The following is a 25,886-nucleotide window of genomic DNA, read 5'->3' as shown; positions in this document are numbered from 1 at the left end:
CTTCCATTTCGAAACCCGAAAACTGATAAAAGAGATTTCGACGCAACGGCTTTCAAGAAAGACATGGCAATTCATTTAACTTTTAACACTGTTTTTAGGACGTCCTAGAGCTAAGATCGTTTCATGGGCGTCGCCATCTTGAATAATCGCCGATTATTTTGTATTTTGGCTGATTCACATTTACATATACATATCAGATTTTCCAGAGCATATACAGCCAATCAAAAAATACATTTACATGTGATTTGTGGGCTAAGAAATAGTTATGACTTTCCTTAAATTTTGACTGATTTTGTTTGGTCTAGTAATTGAAAATGTCGGTTAACTTAGTTCGCGTGTTTTATTTCTATGTTTTTATAAGACACAGTGACATCACAATTAGACATCATCCACCAGTCTCTTAGATTCCATTCCCACCGAATGCACTCAGTCGTTAGTAAAAAAACAAAAAAAAAAACAAACTAGAAACGAAATGAAATGAAAAGTAATGAACGGAAATTGTAAATTGAGAATTTTATCGTTATCAGTCACATTTCAGTTGCAACCTATGGTATGACACGACGCCCAGGAGAGTTTTTTTTTATTTGCATGCATGGAATATTTCTTAAGCAACGGTATACAACCGATAGTCCCGTCGTGAATGCAGTGCTGCTTTGTATACATCTAGATCACAGAATGCCTAAAAAAAGTGACAAAACACTAAGTAACAAAACGTTAAGTGACAGTGACAGAACACTAAGTGACAGTGACAGTAACAGAACACTAAGTGACAGTGACAGAACACTTGGTGACAGTGACAAAACACTAAGTGACAGTGACAGAACACTAAGTGACAAAACACTGAGTGACAGAACACTAAGTGACAAAACAATAAGTGACAAAACACTAATGACAGAACAATAAGTGGCAAAATACTGAGTGACAGAACATTAAGTGACAAAGCACTGAGTGGCAGAACACTGAGTGACAGAACACTAAGTGACAGAACACTGAGTGACAGAGCACTGAGTGACAGAACACTGAGTGACAGAACACTGAGTGACAGTGACAAAACACTGAGTGACAGAACACTAAGTGACAAAACACTGAGTGACAGAACACTTAGTGACAAAGCACTGAGTGGCAGAACACTAAGTGACAGAACACTAAGTGACAGAACACTGAGTGACAGAACACTGAGTGACAGAACACTGAGTGACAGTGACAAAACACTAAGTGACAGAGCACTAATTGCCAAAACACTGAGTGACAGAACACTAAGTGACAAAACACTGAGTGACAGAACACTGAGTGACAAAGCACTGAGTGGCAGAACACTGAGTGACAGAACACTGAGTGACAGAACACTGAGTGACAGAACACTGAGTGACAGAACACTGAGTCGCAGAACACTAAGTGACAGAACACTGAGTGACAAAGCACTAAGTGACAGAACACTAAGTGACAGTGACAAAAAACTGAGTGACAGAACACTAAGTGACAAAACACTGAGTGACAGAACACTAAGTGACAAAGCACTAAGTGACAGAACACTGAGTGACAAAGCACTAAGTGACAGAACACTAAGTGACAGTGACAAAACACTGAGTGACAGAACACTAAGTGACAAAACACTGAGTGACAGAACACTAAGTGACAAAGCACTAAGTTACAGAACACTAAGTGACAAAACACTGAGGGACAGAACACTGAGTGACAGAACACTGAGTGACAGAACACTGATTGACAGAACAGAACACTAAGTGACAAAACACTAAGTGACAAAACACTAAGTGACAGAACACTAAGTGACAGAGCACTAAGTGACAAAACACTAAGTGACAGAACACTAAGTGACAAAACACTGAGTGACAGAACACTGAGTGACAAAACACTGAGTGACAGAACAATGAGTGACAAAACACTAAGTGACAGAACACTGAGTGACAGAACACTGAGTGACAGAACACTGAGTGACAAAACACTAAGTGACAAAACACTGAGTGACAGAACACTGAGTGACAAAACACTAAGTGACAAAACACTGAGTGACAGAACACTGAGTGACAGAACACTAAGTGACAAAACACTAAGTGACAGAGCACTAAGTGACAGAGCACTAAGTGACAAAACACTAAGTGACAGAACACTAAATGACAAAACACTGAGTGACAGAACACTGAGTGACAAAACAATAAGTGACAAAACACTGAGTGACAGAACACTGAGTGACAGAACACTAAGTGACAAAACACTAAGTGACAAAACACTAAGTGACAAAACACAAAATTTCAGTAATCAAAATGTAGCACTTGATCCATCGTTTATCAGAATGTTGCATAGGGAAAATAATTTTTTTTATTGTTTCTTTACCATAGTCTCTATAGGGAAGGAATTAACTAGTCACATCTGGGGAAATCTAAACTTGCATGACAATTAATAAAAATATTTAGTTTTATATCCACGCCTAATATTCACATCTTTTTATTGACTGACCGACCCCAATTTTAATATTAGGGGCCGCTTTCTATACATTGAATGACTTGTATTTCCCGTGAGAAGTCTTTTTCGGAGAACTGAAGCATGTGACAAGATGACTCATTCTCGGTTTCTCGGAACTTCTGTAAAGAGATATTATTTCAAGTAGGGGCAGATATTGTCAATCGTTTTTATGTCCATATAAGAAAAAAATCAAGAAGATTTTCTAAGAAATCTAAACCAAGACAGTACATAACGTGACTATTCATAGAATTCTTTCTCATACTGTGCTGGGTCTCAAATCAGACTGGTTGGTGAATACCTGACTGCCCCATTTGTGTTCTATATCTATCTGAATATTCTACATGTGTATTTTCAACCAGTGTGTTCTGTATCTGAATGTTCAATTTTTAACAAGGACATCTCCAGTGTGTTCTATATCTGAATATTCTATTATTAACTAGGACATCTCTAGTGTATGTTTCAGAAGAATATAATGGCCACAGCTTCAGTGAGTTACATGCCAGCATGTACTATTTGTCTTTCAAGATTCAAGACACCCAAAGTTTTACCGTGTGGACACACCTTTTGTTTGTGGTGTATTGAACAATATATCGGTGATGAAATAGAGAATATTCTCTGTCCTTTTTGTGAACAGAATGTAAAGATTCCAGAAGGTGGGGCTAAGATGTTTCCTATGAACTACACACTAGTGGAAATTATGGTCTTCCTCAACAATGAAGCACAAACATCATCATTAACAATTCAAGCCAAGCACACAAGAGACCAAAATGTCCAAAACACAAACAGGATGAGGTGAATCGTTACTGTAATGATTGTAATATAGGATTGTGTTCAAAGTGTATATTTATAGGACATCATAGTGATCATGAAATACTGGATATAGAATGTGACGAAACACGAAATAAAGCCCTAGAAAACCTTCAACGTTCACAAACAATCATTCAAAACAGAATCAAATACTTAGAGAAAACTCGCTCTTCATTATTAGAATCATTTGAACAACTGAGATCTTTGTGTGATGATTCTTGCACTAAAGTAGATGAAACAAAAGAGTAAATTGTTTTCTAATGTAGGAAAACGTTGTGACCAGATTAAAAAAGACATCAGGAAAAATTTGGAAGAAAATAGGAGTAAAGTAGAGAAAAGAGAAAAGGAAATTACAAGTGATATAAGTATATTAGCAAGTAAAATAGAATCAAATATTTCACCCTCAACAAAAACAACACTAAACATTTTACAGACTTTGTCTGGTTTGATAGAAATAGTAGAACATGGTGAAAGTAGGAAAGATTTTAGTCTGTTTGCACAGTATTTACAGTGGGTGAGGAAGCATTTTAGTTTAGATATAGATCAGTTAGGGTCGGTTATTTCTAAACCATTTTACATACCAGCTTCGTATCAATTTTTGTTTCGTGTTAGCGACATAAAGGATGATCGCCAAGTTTATACCACAAGGAATAGGTTCAGAAACAACAATGTGATATGGAGGTGCAATGTATCGCGAAATCGTGGGGATTTTAAGTGTGGTATTGCACTAATAACAGCAGACAATCCCAAAGTAAACTATTGTATTATTGAAAGTCAAATCAGTTTATTGAATATTCATGATGACAATAAGACTATAACTAGAACATCTGGTGAAATAGTATTGCATCTTGACGACTGGTTGGATTGGACTTTCATCAAATTGTCTAAACTCACTGATAAAAACAATGGTTTTTTAAATTCTGACAATCAGTTTGTGGTACAATATAGTATTACACAGATCATAGAAATATCATTAAAAGTATTGTAAAAAAGTTTTTTTCTAAAAAATGTATGTGTATCGGGGACATAAATATCGATTGAAAGTGAGAATGGAGCAAATTGATGCTATCAGTGTTTCCGATACACATGAAAATTTTTAGAAAACCTCTTTACAATCCCGAATATTACGAATATTATCATTTCTATCAGAATTTAAAACCTATCCCACTATTTCATGCAATCAATGTTCTATTAAGTGATGATTAATTTCATTAAGAGCATATCAATCACGTGACTTTTGACTGACAGTTAGAGTGAGTTTCTTTGTTAGTTATTACTTGTATACTGTGTAAATATGTAATGGGAATTAGCACGCACACCCAGTCCCACTTGTTGTCTCAAATATAACTGCGACCCAATATTAACAGTTCACCAAAAATATGTGACAATCACTGAATTAAGTAAACATGATCATGATTACTATTAATAATATCATAAAATGTCTCTGGGTTCAACGTTTTTTGGACAATGGATTTTTAGACAAATCTATAGCCAGTTGGCCTACTAGATGATGTAATTAACATTACATGCTTATAAACCAAATGAAACATGTGATGCACGTGCAACGTCAATACATAGGCAAAAAAGAAAGCCACTCCCCAATCTGCCCCACCTTAGTCAATCATGTTATCAATAATTTATAGCATTTTTTCTCATTCGTTAAAAGACGGACTCGGTGCATCGTGTCCAGACCACGCCCAAATTCAAATACAACGTCAAAACCCATATTCGTGATACGATGGGCTCAGTGTTAAATTCTGTTGAACTCATGAAAGCTATAAATATAGAATTATGATATTTTACTTAAACCTTATTGGAAGAGTTCTATACTGTTGTTTTAACTATCATATCCTCTGTATAATACATAGTGTACAGACCTAGATATTACTACAAACATACGTCTCAAACACCATTAGCAGTTACAAATGAAGAGTTCTTGCTTCTGGCCTTGGTCTAAGTTTTTCACGAGTTACACCAGTTGGCAATGTAAAGGGAGGCAACTACAGATAACGGATTAATTAAAGAACGAAACTGTTGATTACAGTGACGGCGCCAGCATCTCGAGACTAGGGTACAAATAGGGGACAGAATGAAAGTTGAAATTCAAAATGCGACAGCCCTGTGGAAACGCTAAATTTGAAAAATAGAATTCAGTAGTTTTAACTAAAAAGATCCAGCCATTTTAATTTTTAAACACCAAAACTATTTAAAAACATTACGTAAAGTTTTTAAGTTTGTGACGCTTTTTGGAAGCTGTTAGAAAACTACTGTATGTGTAAAATAAACGTCTAATTCTAGAGAAATATGTCTCCTACGCTTTCTAAAGGTTTTTAATAATAATATCGAGCAATTATAAAGCCAAACACCAAAACTAAATCAAACTCCTTAATTAACAATTAATACTCTTAGTTTTTAATTAACCCTTTTAAAACAAATCAATTTGATAAAGAAGATTCATAGATATAAAAAGCATACTTTAGAAATATTTTCATGTATAATTTACAATGTTTTTGATAATGAAGACTTTTTAACAAAAAGCTGAAAACCCTTTAAATTAGTAGAAATAAAGTGGTGGTACAAATAATTTTACCAAGGGACAAATTCCCCAAATTGACAGTTATCTATTTATCATTTAAAAGGATTCGAAAGCAAGTTATCTCAGTTCTCGGAGTATATCACGAGTCTAACTTTGTATTGGTTCCTTTTTCATTCTCACCATTGAGTGTCACTTGTATATCCCCATCTAGAAGCTGACGGTCTCTGTGCAACATATCATGGTAACGAATGGAAGACATCTTTTACCGGAACATATCAATATTGTCACGTGATTCTGGTTATTTAAATATTAGAAATATTCAGGACTAGGCTACAAGTGTTTGTAAAAAAGGTCAATGAAAACAAACCAGGAACCGGTATCATATTGTTTGTTGAAAACAAAATAAAAACTGATACGCATTAAGGAGAGAAAGGGAAACGACGGATGCTGGAGAAAAATGTAAACATTTTATATAATAATTGGCTGTAATTGTTCATATGTTATTATTCGTTAAATAGAATACAACATTCACATTGCCCCCTCCCCTCCCCTCCCCCATTTGCTTTTTACACATATTTACCATAAGATATGTGCTAGAATGCATCAACAAAATTTCAAGGGGAAAACCGCCAGGGACGTTATAGGAGGCATGCTCCTATGACGCATCCACATAGCTGCGCCATTTGTCAACCTGAACAGTTGATCCCTCGATGAGTCAGTCTGCTCCAATTTGTACACAAAGTCTTGGAAGGCTTGGAACTGTCTGTTGGTTCACGATCCTCTAGAACAGGTGTTTTCAACCCTTTTCTTTCTATTAACCCTTTCAGGATCCTGATCGATTGCATTACCTCCCTTCCCCCAATAAAACCTTACAATTTTCATGTCTGAGAATATAGTCTGACTGAATAGAACACCTTAGATTATAATTCCCCCCCCCCCCCCCTCCAAAATTTCAAAATTACCTTTAGATGGAAAATCTGCTCTATCAAAGGAGTGCGTGACGCCTATCATATCGTATTGATAAACGCCTTTTGCTGAACTGTGAGCACCCTACTTAGCATATGAAATTGTGTCGTGTTACAACAGAGCGACTCTTTCAAGACTGTCCATCCGTCTCTCTGTCCTTTACCATCACTGTCAATCACCGTGTATTCCAGTCCATTACGGTAAATTAATATTGTGTAATGATGTAACAGACTGACATGTTATTGTTCTGATGGATCACCCCCTAATCTTATAAAACATGGCGACCAGGTTGACATCTTCATATTGTATCTTTATTCTTCAATCACAAGGTAAGTATTTTTTTTTTTTATTTCTCCATGGTCATGGTTCGCCATTTTCGGTGGTTGAATTGGGACTAGAATATAAGTAAGTCGCTGATAGTCGTTGTGGTGAAGCCATTTCATATTTGTCCACTATTTGCATTGCAATTTGCACAAATATTTGTCAATTTTCTACTTATGATTTAACTTCATCCACATAAGGCAATGTTTCGACAACATTACACTAGTGAAACAATGTTTTTATCTATTATTTGTCTAGTTCAGAATGAAGTTAAGTATCATCAGCTCCCTGGCGGTGGTGTTCCTGTCACAGTCAGCATTCTCCCAGAGTAAGTCCAGACGATTTCGAAGTAATTCACGGGAATTTTTTAGGTGTTTTTGCATGGGTCATAATAGTAGTCCGATTTCCTGTACAATCATTTCACTTTATTGTCGTATGTGACAGACAGTGTATTTTTGAGATTTTTGAAAGGTAGAAATATGTAAGCTAATGCTATTATCCTGGCAAAAATCTTTTAACTGCACGACGTTACCCATGTTCATTGTTATTTTAGGCAAATGTATTCCACTAAAATGAGTTTTATTCTAAGCCAAAAAAACGGAAGAGTTTCATGTATTTTTTTAGCCAAATGTTCAAGAACAGAATGGTAGGGCGCAAGATAATTTTTTCTTATTTTTTATTTCAGCATGTCTTCTGCCAATGGATAGTGGTGCTTGTACAGACTCTCAAACTAAGTACTATTATAATGAGGTCAAAGACCAATGCGAGGTATTTAGCTACAGTGGATGCGGTGGAAACGCCAATAAATTCGACACGTTAGCAGAATGTGAGGCCATGTGTGTCTTATCTTATCCACTTACTGATGTTTCTGCATTGAACCAAGCTGTGGACCCTTTAGTTGGTACAGTTGATCACATTCCCGACCACTCTCATCACCCAATTGACTCTCACCTACCAATTGACGCCCACCACCCACTTGACGCCCACCATCCACTTGATTCCCACCACCCAGCTGACTATCTTCATCCAGCTGACATTGACTACTACGTCTTTGGAGGTAGATCAGGTCGTAGGTTTGATAGACGAAACAGGAAGGGCCTCCGAGATTATTACAGAGATGTCATATACAGCGGTATAAACGGTAGACGCAGTGACTTATTTGACATTATCAGAAGAGACAACCGTAATAACAGAAGAAATATCAGGAGAAACACTCGCCCAATGCGCAAGATTCTTAGAGCTCTTCGTTTGGATAACCGCAGGAATAGGAAAAGAGTTAATCGTAATAGAAAAAACAAACCTCTTCAAATCATCTACAGAAGCGATTAGATCACAAAGCGTCGCCTCGGATTGAACAAAATCAATCTCATGAGATTTCAATTTCGCTTTTTTCTGATATTTTCGTCTCAAATGTAATCTAACAAGTTTTCTTTCACAGTCGGGTTTAATGAAAGTATTTTGAACCCATCAAAAGACTGTTATGTAGAACCCGTTTCCTAATAAGATAACAAAATGTGGGATATAGAAACTAAAAGTAGAGCAGTATGGCAGCCTTCTGATTGCCATATATTTTTACTTTTATTGTTAAAGATTATTTTTTATTATAAATGTGAACCCGGTATTGTAATTAATGACAATATTAAAGATTAGATTTTTAACTAATAAATTTGTTATTCATGGTTATTGATCTATTTACCAGCATTTGAGGCTGGGTGGACCACAGTTGATCCCCTAGGCTTTGAGTATTCGACAATCTCGGCAGTTTCCGTAAGCTGAATCTGACATGATGAATGGTGAATTCCGTTGTGTTTCCTTGGGCAAAACTCTTTACTTACTGAATTTAGCAGTGATTTGTCAATTGATAGTAATATTGCGACCTAATTATAGTCCTTAAATTAGGAGACTTTGGGAGATAACAGATACATTTAATGCTACATTTTGACAATTAGTTATCTAATGATACATCTTAATATCAGTTTGAATACATATCTTACGGATGTTTCATTGACTTTGTTTACACACACTTGTAGTCGTGAACGACCAGCCTCTAATATTTAAATTACCAGAATCACGTGACAATATTGACATATAAAAATATGTAAACCTTGTAAGACATTTAGAAGTATCACAGCACATTAAGAAACAACAGTTTTTTTTTTATGGATATAGACTTCTATTTATTATTAAAACACAATGTTTCATTACACATACAGGTAACGTTATCCAGTGATAATGTTACCTGTATGTGTAATGAAACGTTGTGTACAATAATAAATAGATGTCTACATCCATATAAACTGTTGTTTCTTAAAAATATATAACTATATCTACATATCCAACGTATTAGCCCTGTAAAGTACACACACGTCAATTTTTCGTTCAGTCATGCCTGAGTTGGTGATAATTAAAGTTTTTAATTAAAAATTAATTTTTACCTAGGTGATCATTAATTTTCGCCTAGGTAAAAATTAATGTTTTTAATTCAAAATTAAAAGTGAAATATGTCGTATGTGAGCTACCATACATTATGGCTACGGAACACATCAATTGCTATCCATACGAAGCAAAGAACGGAAATTTGTGTTAAGAAACTATGTTACGAAACATACTACCATTGATGGTCATTTCACAAGTAATTTGTTTTTAAGTTATTGTTACGTATCATCTTATGTTATTGAACTGAAATGAAAAAATTAAACTATCGGGATTCTTCATTACTTATTGGCCCTGTAAAGTACCACACACGTCAATCACGTGACGTTAGATAAGATACAGTTAATTTCAGAAAAAAAACTTCGTTTGATGCCTTGACATTGTTAGACAGTTTTCCTGTACCACGGAATGCAGCGAATTGATTGGATTAGAAGCTGGCGACGCAGTTAACCCTTTATATAATATCCTTTTCCATCGCTGGCCATAAACTGTCAGAGTAAATCACCTCGTTATTCAGAGGCAGAAGTAGGAAAGACTTGGTTGTTCGGAGGGGCAAGATATACATCATGGACAATGGAGTACAGTGTTCGGTGATGTTGGTTGTCGACCGGTAGCGAAATTGTTTCGCAGGTAAATCCATTTTTCGGAAAGGGGGGGAGGATGTCCTCCTGTAGTTACGGGGACTTCAAAGCTGTTTTCTACACGAAAACCAAAAATAAAGTTACTGGAAACTAGCCAAACTGCCATCTATATATGAGTGATATTAATTACACTTACAGACGGACGTGTATACATGGGGAAATTTTTTTGATGTAGAGAGTGGACGTTGTATTGCAGGAAACACAGCTAGACATCTGATTGAAAATTGGAATGGTACAAACTGATGCCATCAGTGTCATCCGAAACATATAAATAATTTAGAAAAACCTGTTTACAATTCCTACAACTAAATCAAGCAGACGACAAAATAAAACCGAGCAACTATAATATGTGAAAAAATATTCTAAAATATGAACAAGATATATGTATAACTCCACTATGTATAGGTTAATGGTCGAAAGCATGCCATTAAGGTAAAAAATAATGATCGTTGGACGAGGACCGAGTACTACGTCATTATTAGACGTATTGACAGGCTTGAGATCATTAACCAAATTAAAATACAGTTTACAAACAATTACATCTACTCAGGCACGTGCTATCATATGAGATCCAATCACATGCCTAACAATACAGGCAATCTTTCAAAATGTCCGGTCAGGGAAAAAAAATATACCTGTTGGAGTTACATACTTATTATGGCCTTATTGCTGTGTCGTTCATTTCATTATAAATAATATGGATATGGATTAAAATGGATATTTTATTTATTTCATTTCGTATATCTGGACTGTGATTCATGGATAACAATTTAAATGTATATGTATGTCTATAGGCCAGTTTTTTTCCCTTCCCTTTAAGACTCATTCAATTATTTCAAAATAGAGTAGTGAGGATTTCATTGACTGAGGGGTCATCCCCTCGGTTCCCCTTTCTGGATCTAATAGGGCACTATTGTTTGGGATCCCTTGTAAAATATATCTTATCTAGGAAAGTGGAGAATACATCCAACGCAATTTTGGAACTATCATGGCTTTTACGGCATGTTTAGTGATTTACTTACACTTTGCATTGTTAAATTTCATTAGCAATTTGTGATAAGGATGACCGAGTTGTCAGAAGTCTTATTCCCTTGGCTGTATCAAATTTGAAAAATGAGTGTTGTTTATGAAGAGATTTTAGTGCTTAATTTCTGACAAAATAAGAATAATATTCTAATTCTAACCTGTAAGCAATCTACTTATAGGGCTTCACCGATGAATGGATGAACCGCAATTCATTCCTATTTATCGATGCATTGCGTTGGATAAATAAAATCCTTATTTATCGGCACGATTAATTCTTAGCCCCCTTTAATAACAAATCACACAGAATCCTTGTGTATATAAGGAATTGTGTCATTTTGTGATTTTCACATCAAAATTTATTTCTGACTTTACAAATTTTTTTTTAGAATTCCTTACTTCTAAATGTTCTCAAGTAATAGCTACTTGTTAGTAGTTTTACAAATTTCTACTATTTTTTTCTCTTTCCTTCTCAAATAAATGAATCGTGATTATTATTGCAATAAATCGTATCGTTGGATGAGTATCGTATAGTGTCTCGAATCACAACTTCTAGAATATATTCTGAATATACTATAATTTGTTGTGTTCTGTCCGTCTGTCTGTCCTGTTCTGTCCCATCACTCTCAATCATCGTGTATTCCAGTCCATTACGGTTAATTAATATTGTGTAATGATGTAACAGACTGACATGTTATTGTTCTGATGGATCACCCCCTAATCTTATAAAACATGGCGACCAGGTCCACATCATATTGTATCTTCATTTTTCCATCACAAGGTAAGTATTTTTTCTTTTTTATCGCTGTAATATATATCTCGTTTGCCATGGTTTGCAATTTTCGGTGGTTGAATTGGGCCTAGAATATTTGTATGTTGTCTTCAGAAGTACTTTAGAAGAAGGTATCTTCATTCTACAACCACAAATATTTCTCTATAATGTTTTTAAGACACGGTACCTATTCACGAAAAAAGGGTTCGGAATATCTTGATTGAAATCTAGAAGACCGACATCTATCGTGAAGCTGATCGACGCCCAGTGAACGAGGAGTTGCAAAGGGGTGGGTGGGGGTGCAATAAGCCAAGCTTATCAATAATAGTGACCACACCGTCGAAATGTGTGCCTTCAAATTCGTCTGTATCCAGAACTATCCGCGTTTGAAGGTAAAGAGAATTGACAACAATAATACATATAAAGTAAAGACATATATATAGAAAAAGAAGATGAAATTCCTAGTTTGTGGTATATTGGTAGGAATTGCGATATTTCCGTACATTTCTAGACCTTTTAAAGACTGTTCACGTATATTCAAGACTCAAATCTCGCCTAAAAATGACGATAATCAAAAGAGAAATACACAGTAAGCGCTTACTCTTTCCCTTCTTTTCCTTGCTACATTATCACAGATATGGATTCGTGTCAAGTCTACCTCAATGATTCTGTTAATTTAATATTATGATCTTAGTGCATTTTTCGTAGGTTGAAGGCTTTAAAGCCCCCAATGATCAGACTTGAATCTGTGGCAGGCAGAGAGGGCATCGGGCAAAGCCGTAAGCCTCATTTCCTGTCAGCTGTCTATGAAATAGATTTTTATCTATTATTTTTATATTACAGAATGAAGTTAAGTATCATCAGCTCCCTGGCAGTGGTGTTTCTGTCACAGTTAGCATTCTCACAGAGTAAGTTAATTTCTAAAAAAATTAAGTGTATTAGAGTGTACCGGAGTGTACCGGGATGTACCGGAGAAAAACGAAGGGCATTTCTCACTGTGGCTAAACATTCGAATTGTTTCTTTTTTACAATTATGTATTTCATGCCACTACGACACCAATTTCATACGAAATATGTGTTGTTCTTGCGTAGAAATAACAAATTCTGTTAACAAGGTCAGTCAAATGCGTAGTTTTGTATGATCCCCTTTTGCCGTACATTATCTCGAATCGCATTGCAACGTTGCTTTTGGTATAGCCTTTGTATTTCCAAGTTCCTTGGTACGATGATTACACACATCTTACACATCATTCCTTCTCCGTCTAATTTCAGAATGTCTTCTGTCAGTGGACTTTGGTGATTGTACAGATTCCAAAACTAAATATTATTATAACAAAGATAAAAACCACTGCGAAGCATTCAGCTATAGAGGATGTGGTGGAAACGCTAATAAATTCGACTCGTTAACAGAATGTGAATCAACATGTGTCCTGACATTGAAAGATGGACATAAAATTAATGCTGCTCCGTCTGGAAGTAACACAGATCCATCCAAGACAGCTCATCATTCTGTGCCCTCTCACCATGTACCAGAAATCCACGCTGCCCTATCACAACGGAACAACATTCGAGCTCGGGATAACAATGGACGCAATGACGAACCCCGTCACTTTGTTGACTCTCACCGCACGGTTGACAGTCACCGCACAATTGATACTCACCGCCCAGTTGACAGCCACCGCACAGTTGATACCCACTACACAGTTGATACTCACCGCCCTGTTGATGCCCATCGGCAGGTTGACACCCACCACCTAGTCGACTCTCAACGCCCAGTTGACGCCCATCGGCAGGTTGACTCGCACCACCTAGTAGACTCTCATCGCCCTGTTGACTCTCTGCGCCTTGTTGACACCCATCGACAGGTTGACTCGCACCACCTAGTCGACTCTCACCGCCCTGTTGACACCCACCGACAGGTTGACAAACACATCCCAATGGACCCTCCTAACATTGTTGACTCCCTCCATTCAGTTGACTATCAACGAACAGTTGACTCCCACCGTCCCGTGGACACCCATGGCATGATTGAAACCCACCATCCTATTGATTCCCAGCGTCCCGTTGACGCCTATCACCTAGTTGACACCCACGGACCAGTTGACTCTCATCGCCAGGTTGACACACACGTCCCAATGGACACTCATAACATAGTTGACTATCAACGGCCAGTTGACTTTCACCACCCAAATGACTTCCATCGCTCACGCGACTCTCACCGCCGAGCTGACTCCCGCATGGACTACGTCTTTGAAGGCAGACCAGGTCGTAGAGGAGGAGACGGCTACAGATCTCGAGATAGTGGGTTTCAATCCAGCGACAACTACCGTAGGTTTGATAGAAGAGACAGAAATAGATATCGAGACACCCCTGATCGATTTAGACAGGTCGCAAACGACCATTTCAGAGGGGACGTCATATACCGCGGTAGAAACGATAGGCGCAGTGATGGGTACGACTCCTTCAGAAGCGACAATCGGGATTTTAATAGAAAAAATAGAAGAAATGATAACTCAAGACGCAGGGATCGAAACATCAGACGTAGAGACAGGAAGGGAAATAGAAATAGCAGTCATTCCAGAAAAAATAAACAAAGTCGCAACAACAGAGGCGATTAGATAACAATTCACAGGAGTGGATAGATCAACAATTTTAAAAGCATCATTTAAGGACCATGCTTCCCGTAAACCATTTCAAAATTTCACCGAGAATGATCACTAGTTAAAAATGAGTCTCAATTTGCGACGAGATACATGAACAGATATGTGCTGAAATTCATTTGAAATCTAACACATTAGATATATTGTTTTTGAATTTATAACAATTGTTTTTACATTCTTATTAATCCGTTAAATTATTCAACCAACAAGCTAGCAGATTATACCTAGTACATTACAGTGTTCTGTTGCTAGAATGTAGCTTCATAGTAACCGAGTGAAGGATATTTTTACGAGTATTAAAGATTATTTTTTATTATAACATTAAAACGTGGTATTGTATATATTACCATTAAAAGAGTATTTTTGTAAGGTGTTGTAACTTTCTGTTCAGCTACAGAACAGTTTCTGGAAACAGCGGTAGCGTGGTTGGGTTTGCAGAAGGGGGAGAGGGGGGATGTGTTTATTTGAATTATGTTATAAATCTTTCATACCATCAAGCATTAGAGACTAGAACAACCTCTCTAGTTACTTAAAAAATTCAATCACTATAAAATCATTTAAAGCGCCCCCCCTCCCTCAATGACAAACACTCGATTTAGCGATCTCAGAGTCTTGTATGTTGGTCGAGCACGCGCTACGATTTCATTGACGAGTTCTCAGAGCAGAACAATAACTTGAGGATAATGCTGTTGAAAAAAAAAATGTAGTTGATTATAAAAGTGGGTTTACTGGAAATTAGGACATTGGGAAATTGGATTTGAGGTACATGTGATCTTCGTCATCATCATCAATGTAATCCTGGTCAATATGAAGGTCATATTGATATTGTCCTAAAGAAATACCTCTTTTCTAAATAACAATGGTATACATCGAATCCATCTGTTGGCAACAGATTGATTTGGGAGAATGGAACCCACGATACAGATATGAAGTTGAAACTTAAATTGTGTGATTCATTTTGCTGTATGAACAATAAACATATCACAGTTTATTATAAGTGAGTTACTATTTTCATGTTTAGGATACGATACAATATTGATACCAGTAGTATTAAAGGTTTTGTAAAGAGCTTTTCTAAACTTTTTTTTATGTGAATCGGGGTATTTCTATATCCCTCTACAATTGATGTATTGAGTACTATGTTAACAGTGGTATTTCTATATCTCTCTACAATTGATGTATTGAGTACTATTTTAACAGTGGTATTTCTATATCACTCTACGATTGATGAATTGAGTACTATTTTAACAGTGGTATTTCTATATCACTCTACAATTGATGTATTGAGTACTATGTTAACAGTGGTATTTCTATATCTCTCTACAATTGATGTATTGAGTACTATTTTAACAGTGGTATTTCTATATCACTCTACGATTGATGAATTGAGTACTATTTTAACAGTGGTATTTCTATATCACTCTACAATTGATGTATTGAGTACTATGTTAACAGTGGTATTTCTATATAGCTCTACAATTGATGTATTGAGTACTATTTTAACAGTGGTATTTCTATATCACTCTACAATTGATGTATTGAGTACTATGTTAACAGTGGTATTTCTATATAGCTCTACAATTGATGTATTGAGTACTATGTTAACAGTGGTATTTCTATATCACTCTACAATTGATGTATTGAATTCTATTTTAACAGTGGTATTTCTATATCACTCTGCAATTGTACTGAGCACTATTTTAACAGTGGTATTTCTATATCGCACTACAATTGATGTATTGAGTACTATTTTAACAGTAGTATTTCTTTTTCACTCTACAATTGATGTATTGCGCACTATTTCAACAGTGGTATTTCTATACACTCTACAATTGATGTATTGAGTACTATTTTAACAGTGGTATTTCTATATCGCACTACAATTGATATATTGAGTACTATTTTAACAGTAGTATTTCTTTTTCACTCTACAATTGGTGTATTGAGCACTATTTTAACAGTGGTATTTCTATATCACTCTACAATTGATGTATTGAACACTATTTTAACAGTGGTATTTCTATATCGCTCTACAATTGATGTATTGAGTACTATTTTAACAGTGGTATTTCTATATCGCTCTACAATTGATGTATTGAGTACTATTTTAACAGTGGTATTTCTATATTGCTCTACAATTGATGTATTGAGTACTATTTTAACAGTGGTATTTCTATATCGCTCTACAATTGATGTATTGAGTACTATTTTAACAGTGGTATTTCTATATCGCTCTACAATTGATGTATTGAGTACTATTTCAACAGTGGTATTTCTATATTACTCTACAATTGATGTATTGGGTACTATTTTAAGAGTGGTATTTATATATCGCTCTCTGGTTGCAGAGGGGGCAGCCTCGAAAGCAAGTTTTAAGGGCAAAAACTTCAGAACTAGGTTAGAAATTCGAGCAATCTCCGACATTTTTTTGTGTTGTTGTCCATTTTATATCTTTAGACTGATGAAATTAATTAAAAATTGATCTTTTGATAATTAGCAAATTACCAATAAACAATACTCTCTATTAATCTCACCTGTATGTGAAACCATGTGGACTCACTCCACTAAAACATTTTATGCAAATGATTGGAATGTAGTCAAGGCTTTTTTTAGAAATCTTCTTTCTCTCTCCATTTTGAGGTTTTTGCATGTCTATTTTTGGGTAATTTTTGGAATTTGATGTCTGAAATTGCATTATCTTTAAGATTTGGTGAGATGATGAGAGACCTAAAGGCGGAAGGCTAATTCTAAAAATAGTCCTTTTGTGAAGTGCCAAACTCTAGCGGATGAGTATAACCGGTAGTAGTCTACTTTCAATTTTAATAGCTCGAAATTTTCATGGTCATCATATATTGAATTTTTTAGGAGACATTGAGAATTAGTCAGGCTTTCATTCGACATGTTGGAAAGCTTTCAACGAGATTTCTGGAAAAAGTTGTAGAAGGCCGAATTTCGTGTTTTAACAATGGGAAGAGATAGCAAATGAATTAGTGGAGTGAGTCCATGTGATGTTTATACAAGGGCGTTAATGATAACTGTACTGGTTGCTTTTATGATTCATTTGGACTCACTCCACTAAAACATTTTATAGTCCAGGCTATTTTTAGAAATCTTTTTTCTCTCTCCCTTTTAGGGTTTTTGCATGCCTATTTTTGGGTAAAATTTGGTCTAGGTTTGGAATTTGATGTCTGAAATTGCATTATCTTTCAGATTTGGTGAGATGATGTGAGACCTAAAGGTGGAAAGTTAATTCTAAAAATAGTCGTTTTGTGAAGTGCCAAACTCTAGCGGATGAGTATAACCGGTAGTAGTCTACTTTCAATTTTAGTAGCTCAAAATTTTCATGGTCATCATATAATGAATTTTTTAGGAGACATTGAGAATTGGTCAGGCTTTCATTCGACATATTAAAAAAGCTTTCAACGAGATTTCTGGAAAAAGTTATAGAAGGTTGAATTTCGTGTTTTAACATGGGAAGAGATAGCAAATGAGTTAGTGGAGTGAGTCCATTTGCTTACATGGGAGTGTAAATACATGGTCGCTGGTCGCTTAATGGAGGTAGTCTCCTAACAGTCGTTAGTTACATTGAAAAGTTGTAAGGGTGGACTTTATTGTGGTCGCATGTTGAAGGTGATTGTTTAATAAAGGAGGTCGCATGAACAAGATACAAAATTTTCACTTTTACACGTCATGTTGGTATTAGCTTACATTGTTTGTCCGGATTCTGTTTAAAGTTCGCCTCCGATATAGATAGTAAGCACATTTACCACACTGAGAGTCTTTGCATTTCCCCACTTGGAAATGTTTTTTTTTTCTCTCTGTTGGGTCAAATTTGTCACGGGTCAATAGACGTTTTATTTTGTTCGCTTACCGTTTGTCTTGTATCAAGTTTCTTGATTTATTAAGAATATTAAAACAGAACATACAAAACATGTGATTGTTACTCACGCTATGCGATCTTCAGACAACTGACCCTTTTTTCAGCCCGTGTTCCTCCTGAAGTTGGACAAGTAGAACTTATTATCAAATCTACATGGAGACAATTTCAGAACCGGGTGGAAATTAGGGAGATATATAATGATGGATTTATAATAATCAATGTATCTCAATGAAACATTTCCCATAAATTCCCATTAGTAGGCTATCCTTTCTAGACATTTTGTAGAGCGGGGGTTTTCCCTGTGCAAGAATATATATCAATACGTTCGCTTAGTGGATTATTCATGTTTTGGGATCAGATTTGTTGTCTGTAAATGATCATTGTATAGCATGAAACCCCGAGTAAAAACATATCCGTAGAAATATAAAGTGAAATTAAAGTACTTTGATCATTCAATATGCTCTCTGTAAAATACTGCACATTAGAATAAGTAATGAAACTCGTCGCTTATATAATCAGTATTTCACAGCACGTCCATCTTTCAATAAACATTTATTTACTCTGATATATATAGAAAAGACATATACAGAAACAGAAAGTAAAATTCCTAGTGTGAGGTATTTTTGACACTATGCAATTTTCGTATATGTCTAGTACTTCTGAAAACTATCCCCAAAAATTGTGAATTTGTCCCAGTTCATACCAGCTGGGTGCTACAGAATCGAACTCCAGTCTCTGACCTTCTATTGCTATAGATGAAATATTTCTTGTTTTTGAATGATGGAAAATGCTTGTTACAAACCCCAAATGTGTAAAAAAAAAAAGACAAATCTTTAAACTGATAATTTTATTCAAATCGTCAATTTAATCTTAATAGTCACTACTCAGACCACGTGACTTTATGGTGTATTAACGAAATCAAAACCAGATTTCTCTATAACGGCACCTGATTTATCGTTAACTACCTCCAATCCATCTGTATTATTTATTGTGGTGAGGTCAGTATTGTATAAAAAGCAAACTTTTAAGGGATAAATATAGTGCATTGTCAAACATCTTGGTTCTTCATTACATTTTTGGATGCATTTCGGAAGATTTGGAATGTGTTTATAGAAGTAGATAACTGGTTTTCTATATAACTTGCATCCACAATCGATTGTTTGACCATAGCCACACATGGGTTCTTCGGCACATTCTTTTGTACAATTCGTTCCAGATAGTTCTTTCAGTTTATTGCCTTTCACTACTACATTAAGTACCACTGAAATATAAACCGTATTGTTATTGCAATAGTTTATAGAGGACAGAATTCGTTAAGAAAGAACCATTACAGGCCTGACAAATTTAGATGACTTGAATGACTTGTTGAGTCGCTATAGTTGAACCGCCCTTAAAAACAATTGGTTAACCAATTATCACTATGAATTCATTGACTTTGTTTACCAACACTTGAAGTCATGAACGACCAGCCTCTGGTTTTTTAATTACCAGAATCACGTGATCACGTGATCACGTGACAATATTGGCAAAGTTCCGGTAAAAGAAATGGTCAATCATTACCGTGTTATGTTGCATAGCGCAAGCTTAACTTTCACGGAGGCCGTTTGTGTTCTTTATTGAACTTTTGGCTACGTGCAATCTTGCTGATTGGTTGGTTAAAAAATTGCGTGAAATCCTTAATCGTTTTTACATCATTTATTAAAACAACGTTTATCTGCTAAAGTGAAACACAGTATTAATATGTAATAGTTTCAGGCTTTTTGAAAACACGATTTGGTTCGTATCTTGTAAAATATAGTGACAACATAACACGATTCCTTTATGTTTTAAATTGTCACTGGATCTCTCAAATATCTTCGTACGTATTCACAATAGAAATCCAAAACCCGTTACCTTGACAAGCTTTCTGTTCGGTCCAAGTACCATTTTCCTCACACCCCAGAGTACCAGTTTCAACGAAGCCAGCTAAGCACCTAAACTTAAAAAGTCCTCCAACAGTACTGGATTCTGTTACATCATCAGAGAGAGTGATATTCTCACCTTGTGGACATTCTACAGCTAAAATGTTAAAATGAATTTGTCAGTAGAATGGCGTGGTAGAGTTGGGTGAAATTATTCTAAAGGAAGATAGTTTATATGGCAAGTGATTACACCCACTTACAGCATTTCAAGCATTATAAGATAAGGCCTCTAAACACCAAGTAATGTAGGATTGTAGGTCAACTGATAGCTTGTCAGGAAAGGTCAAAATACCATTCCAGTCATAAGTCTAATTAAAATTGAGAAAATGTCGATTGAAATGAAAATAACATAGTGAGAATAAACATTTATTATTTAACCCAATACAATAGAGAGACTAAATTTGACTGAACTATTATCAAACTATACTGAAAGAATTCTTCAGTTCAAGGGAAGTAACTCATGATATTTATGTAACTGAAGACATAAGAATTAAAAGATATATATTTTTGACGTTTTCTTAAAGCTGGCAATAAAATACAGAATTTGTTTTTTTTAGATAATTCAACATCTTAGAAACTGTTACCTTGACAAGCTTTCTGTTCTATCCAGGTACCATTTTCATCACACCTCAGACTACCCGTCACACCATTCTGAGTGAAGCCAACTGAACAGTCAAAACGGAAATCTTCATTAAATTTTCTGGATTCTGTTACAACATCAGAGTTAGTGATAATGTCACCTTGTGGACACTCTACAGCTGATATAATAAAATATATTGATCAGACAATACCCAGAGAGTAAAGTGAAATCAAAATATGACAGTCGACATGCACCAATCACCAGTATGAAATATTCAACCTTCAGTCATACACTTCTTTTAAACTCTTTAGAACGATACTGAATGATATTGAGTATGAGTTATTGCCCTTGTTCTTGAAAAGGTGTTCAATCTTTAGCTCGGGGAAACTCTAGAAGACAAATATTCAATCTTCCAGCGTTACTGAATAATAAAACCAAGTTTTGTCAAAATCCAGCAAGAATCATGCCTTCTAGATTTTTTAAGAGCTACAAATTGAACGCGTTTTCGAGAACAAGGGCAATAACTCATACTTAATATTTTTCGATTTTCTGATTTTCAATAGGGTTTATCCATGAGTGATAACCAACGCTCATGCCAAGTTTCGTCAAAATCTGCCAAGAATTGTGCCTTCTAGAGTGTTTAAAACCTAAAATTGAACGCGTTTTCAAGAACAAGGGCAATAACTTATACTAATTATTTCCAATTTTTCTGATTTTAAATAGGGTTCATCCTTGGGTGATTACAAACAACCATACCAAGTTTCGTCAAAATCTGTCAAGAATTGTGCCTTCTAGAATGTTTAAAAGCTAAAATTGAACGCGTTTTCAAGAACAAGGGCAATAATTCATACTAATTATTTTCGATATTTCTGATTTTAAATAGGGTTCATCCTTGGATGATTACAAACAACCATACAAGCAATTATGGACGGACGGAAATGGGTGACGGCAATATACGCCCCTCATTTCAGGCGGGCGTATAAAAATGGGACAGTCGACATGCACCAATTCAAATTCGGTCTACACTAAGAAAGGCATCCTAGATTATCAAAGATAAATGTCAGAGTCAGATGTCTTCAGAAAATGTAAGCAATCTCTGTCTCTTGCACAAAACCCTTTAAAAAAACATCTTTGATTTTAGAGACAAGACTCTATACTCTGAATATCAGAGTTAGCAAACTTTACGTAGTGTGTTGTATTTTCTACTGAACGAGACCTGTCAAATCAGTAGTTAACTAAAGGCAAGAGAAAGTTTTTTAGTGTTAGAAACTGTTACCTTGACAAGCTTTCTGTTCTATCCAGGTACCATTTTCATCACACCTCAGCATACCCGTCTCACCATTCTGAGTGAAGCCAACTGAACAGTCAAAACTGAAATCTTCATTTATTGGACTGGATTCTGTTACAACATCAGAGTTAGTGATAATCTCACCTTGTGGACACTCTAAAGCTGATATAATAAAATATACTGATCAAACAATACCCAGAGAGTAAAGTGAAATCAAAATGGGACAGTCAACATGCACCAATTCAAATTCAGTCCACACTAAGAAAGTATAACAAAACACAAGACAATATTATGGAATATAGCGTCATCTGAAGACGACACGTGTATATTGTGTTGAAACATTATGTGCCCAACCTTCTTAAAGAAGTGTGTTATATTCCATACTATTGTCTTGTGTTTTGTTATATGTGCTCCTCGCTTCTATATGTCGTTCAAACCTTACACACTAAGAAAGGTATCCTAGATTATCAAAGATAAATGTCAGAGTCAGGTGTCTTCAGAAAATGTAAGCAATCTCTGTCTCTTGCACGACACCCTTTAAAAAAACATCTTTGATTTTAGAGACAAGACTCTATACTCTGAATATCAGAGTTAGCAAACTTTACGTAGTGTGTTGTATTTTCTACTGAACGAGACCTGTCAAATCAGTAGTTAACTAAAGGCAAGAGAAAGTTTTTTAGTGTTAGAAACTGTTACCTTGACAAGCTTTCAGTTCTATCCAGGTACCATTTTCATCACACCTCAGACAACCCCTCCCACCATTTTGAGTGAAGCCAACCAAACAGTCAAAACGGAAATCTTCATTAAATGTTCTGGATTCTGTTACATCATCAGAGTTAGTGATATTCACACCTTGTGGACACACTACAGCTGATATAATAAAATATATTCATCAGACAATACCCAGAGAGTAAAGTGAAATCAAAATATGACAGTCGACATGCACCAATCACCAGTTTGAAATATTCAACCTTCAGTCATACACTTCTTTTAAACTCTTTAGAACGATACTGAATAATATTGAGTATGAGTTATTGCCCTTGTTCTTGAAAAGGTGTTCAATCTTTAGCTCGTGGAAACTCTAGAAGACAAATATTCAATCTTCCAGCGTTACTGAATAATAAAACCAAGTTTTGTCAAAATCCAGCAAGAGTCATGCCTTCTAGATTTTTTAAGAGCTACAAATTGAACGAATTTCAAGAGCAAGGGCACTTTCTCATACTAAATATTTTTCGATTTTTCTGATTTTCAATAGGGTTTATCCATGAGTGATAACCAACGCTCATGCCGAGTTTCGTCAAAATCTGTCAAAAATTGTGCCTTCTAGAGTGTTTAAAACCTAAAATTGAACGCGTTTTCAAGAACAAGGGCAATAACTCATACTAATTATTTTCGATTTTTCTGATTTTAAATAGGGTTCATCTTTGGGTGATTACAAACAACCATACCAAGTTTCGTCAAAATCGGTCAAGAATTGTGCCTTCTAGAGTGTTTAAAAGCTAAAATTGAACGCGTTTTCAAGAACAAGGGCAATATTTCATACTAATTATTTTCGATTTTTCTGATTTTAAATAGGGTTCATCCTTGTGTGATTACAAACAACCATACCAAGTTTCGTTGAAATCAGTCAAGAATTGTGCCTTGTAGAATGTTTACAAGCAATTATGGGCGGACGGAAATGGGTGACGGCAATATACGCCCCTCATTTCAGTGGGTGTATAAAAATGGGACAGTCGACATGCACCAATTCATATTCGGTCTACACTAAGAAAGGCATCCTAGATTATCAAAGATAAATGTCAGAGTCAGGTGTCTTCAGAAAATGTAAGCAATCTCTGTCTCTTGCACAAAACCCTTTAAAAAAACATCTTTGATTTTAGAGACAAGACTCTATACTCTGGATATCAGAGTTAGCAAACTTTACGTAGTTGTGTTGTATTTTCTACTGAACGAGACCTGTCAAATCAGTAGTTAACTAAAGGCAAGAGAAAGTTTTTTAGTGTTAGAAACTGTTACCTTGACAAGCTTTCTGTTCTATCCAGGTACCATTTTCATCACACCTCAGCATACCCGTCTCACCATTCTGAGTGAAGCCAACTGAACAGTCAAAACGGAAATCTTCATTTATTGGACTGGATTCTGTTACAACATCAGAGTTAGTGATAATCTCACCTTGTGGACACTCTAAAGCTGATATAATAAAATATACTGATCAGACAATACCCAGAGAGTAAAGTGAAACCAAAATGGGACAGTCAACATGCACCAATTCAAATTCAGTCCACACTAAGAAAGTATAACAAAACACAAGACAATATTATGGAATATAGCGTCATCTGAAGACGACACGTGTATATTGTGTTGAAACATTATGTGCCCAACCTTCTTAAAGAAGTGTGTTATATTCCATACTATTGTCTTGTGTTTTGTTATATGTGCTCCTCGCTTCTATATGTCGTTCAAACCTTACACACTAAGAAAGGTATCCTAGATTATCAAAGATAAATGTCAGAGTCAGGTGTCTTCAGAAAATGTAAGCAATCTCTGTCTCTTGCACGACACCCTTTAAAAAAACATCTTTGATTTTAGAGACAAGACTCTATACTCTGAATATCAGAGTTAGCAAACTTTACGTAGTGTGTTGTATTTTCTACTGAACGAGACCTGTCAAATCAGTAGTTAACTAAAGGCAAGAGAAAGTTTTTTAGTGTTAGAAACTGTTACCTTGACAAGCTTTCAGTTCTATCCAGGTACCGTTTTCATCACACCTCAGACAACCCCTCCCACCATTCTGAGTGAAGCCAACTGAACAGTTAAAACGGAAATCTTCATTAAATTTTCTGGATTCTGTTACAACATCAGAGTTAGTGATATTCACACCTTGTGGACACTCTACAGCTGATTAAATAAAATATATTGATCAGACAATTGTGATTTGTGAGTTGAATTTATTAATTCATCTTGCATATTTTTGTGGTTGCTGATTTCTTTGGATTTAATTGATTACTACTACTAATTATTTGGATTTGGGGGGATTGCCGGATTCCAATGGTCAAGATCCTAGGCAATGGATCGATTTGCTAAGCTTTCCAGGCGACATCGCACTTACAAAGGACAGCATACTCGGTAGAAAGTCGAGGATGGGGGTACCACAATCGGTCAGCTTAGATCGATGCGATACTCCGAGGAGTAATTCTTCATGAAAGGGGGTATAACGTATCAAGTGTACGTCGATTCAAAGTTAAGGAAGGAGCCAAAGACGGAACAGTAGTATTATCGTTCCCGAAAGGGCAGATTCCAAGACAGATCGGAATCGTCTACCTGATCCGGTATACCTACCCCTAAGTGGACGGGGTCCGCCGCTGCTACAAATGCCCATATTTTGGTCATCTTGGCAAACACTGCCGAGGGACACCAAAATGCGGCAAATGTGGAGGCGCGCATTTCACGGAGGCATGCAAGGCATCGGATTCAAAATGTGCCAACTGTAATGGAAGGCATATGGCAGGTGACCCTTTAGTGTGTGATCAAACACAC

At 35.9% G+C, this 25,886-nt stretch overlaps 6 protein-coding genes across 6 annotated transcripts in view; 5 read left to right on the top strand and 1 right to left on the bottom strand.

Moving 5' to 3' along the window:
* Positions 1–1,750: 1,750 nt before the first annotated feature.
* Positions 1,751–2,263, top strand: LOTGIDRAFT_56706 (hypothetical protein; the record flags this gene model as incomplete). Its single annotated transcript, XM_009061375.1, has 1 exon — positions 1,751–2,263. A coding segment is annotated over one exon (513 nt), but the record flags the coding sequence as incomplete, so codon positions are not given.
* A 723-nt stretch (positions 2,264–2,986) lies between these two features.
* Positions 2,987–3,181, top strand: LOTGIDRAFT_69130 (hypothetical protein; the record flags this gene model as incomplete). The annotated part of the gene is made up of 1 exon (XM_009061378.1): positions 2,987–3,181. A coding segment is annotated over one exon (195 nt), but the record flags the coding sequence as incomplete, so codon positions are not given.
* Positions 3,182–7,792: 4,611 nt separating this feature from the next.
* On the top strand, positions 7,793–7,951 carry LOTGIDRAFT_80595 (hypothetical protein; the record flags this gene model as incomplete). The annotated part of the gene is made up of 1 exon (XM_009061382.1): positions 7,793–7,951. A coding segment is annotated over one exon (159 nt), but the record flags the coding sequence as incomplete, so codon positions are not given.
* Positions 7,952–13,248: 5,297 nt separating this feature from the next.
* Positions 13,249–13,407, top strand: LOTGIDRAFT_124792 (hypothetical protein; the record flags this gene model as incomplete). Its single annotated transcript, XM_009061387.1, has 1 exon — positions 13,249–13,407. A coding segment is annotated over one exon (159 nt), but the record flags the coding sequence as incomplete, so codon positions are not given.
* Positions 13,408–13,617: 210 nt separating this feature from the next.
* LOTGIDRAFT_76267 (hypothetical protein) lies at positions 13,618–13,911 on the top strand (the record flags this gene model as incomplete). The annotated part of the gene is made up of 1 exon (XM_009061381.1): positions 13,618–13,911. A coding segment is annotated over one exon (294 nt), but the record flags the coding sequence as incomplete, so codon positions are not given.
* Positions 13,912–19,419: 5,508 nt separating this feature from the next.
* Positions 19,420–25,886, bottom strand: part of LOTGIDRAFT_164869 (hypothetical protein) — a gene marked incomplete at both ends in the record, with an annotated part of 11,374 nt that continues 4,907 nt past the window's right edge. Inside the window, 7 exons of the mRNA XM_009061386.1 lie at positions 19,420–19,781; positions 20,414–20,578; positions 21,066–21,239; positions 22,338–22,511; positions 23,046–23,219; positions 24,366–24,539; positions 25,074–25,247. Coding sequence (XP_009059634.1) covers positions 19,420–19,781; positions 20,414–20,578; positions 21,066–21,239; positions 22,338–22,511; positions 23,046–23,219; positions 24,366–24,539; positions 25,074–25,247 — 1,397 coding nt within the window. The remainder of the gene's footprint in view (positions 19,782–20,413; positions 20,579–21,065; positions 21,240–22,337; positions 22,512–23,045; positions 23,220–24,365; positions 24,540–25,073; positions 25,248–25,886) is intronic.

Source organism: Lottia gigantea, assembly GCF_000327385.1.
Source record: "Lottia gigantea unplaced genomic scaffold LOTGIsca_48, whole genome shotgun sequence".
Classification (NCBI taxonomy): Eukaryota; Metazoa; Mollusca; class Gastropoda; family Lottiidae; genus Lottia; species Lottia gigantea.
The sequence above is the reverse complement of the archived record's forward strand: the minus strand, read 5'-3'. Positions and strand labels throughout refer to the sequence as shown.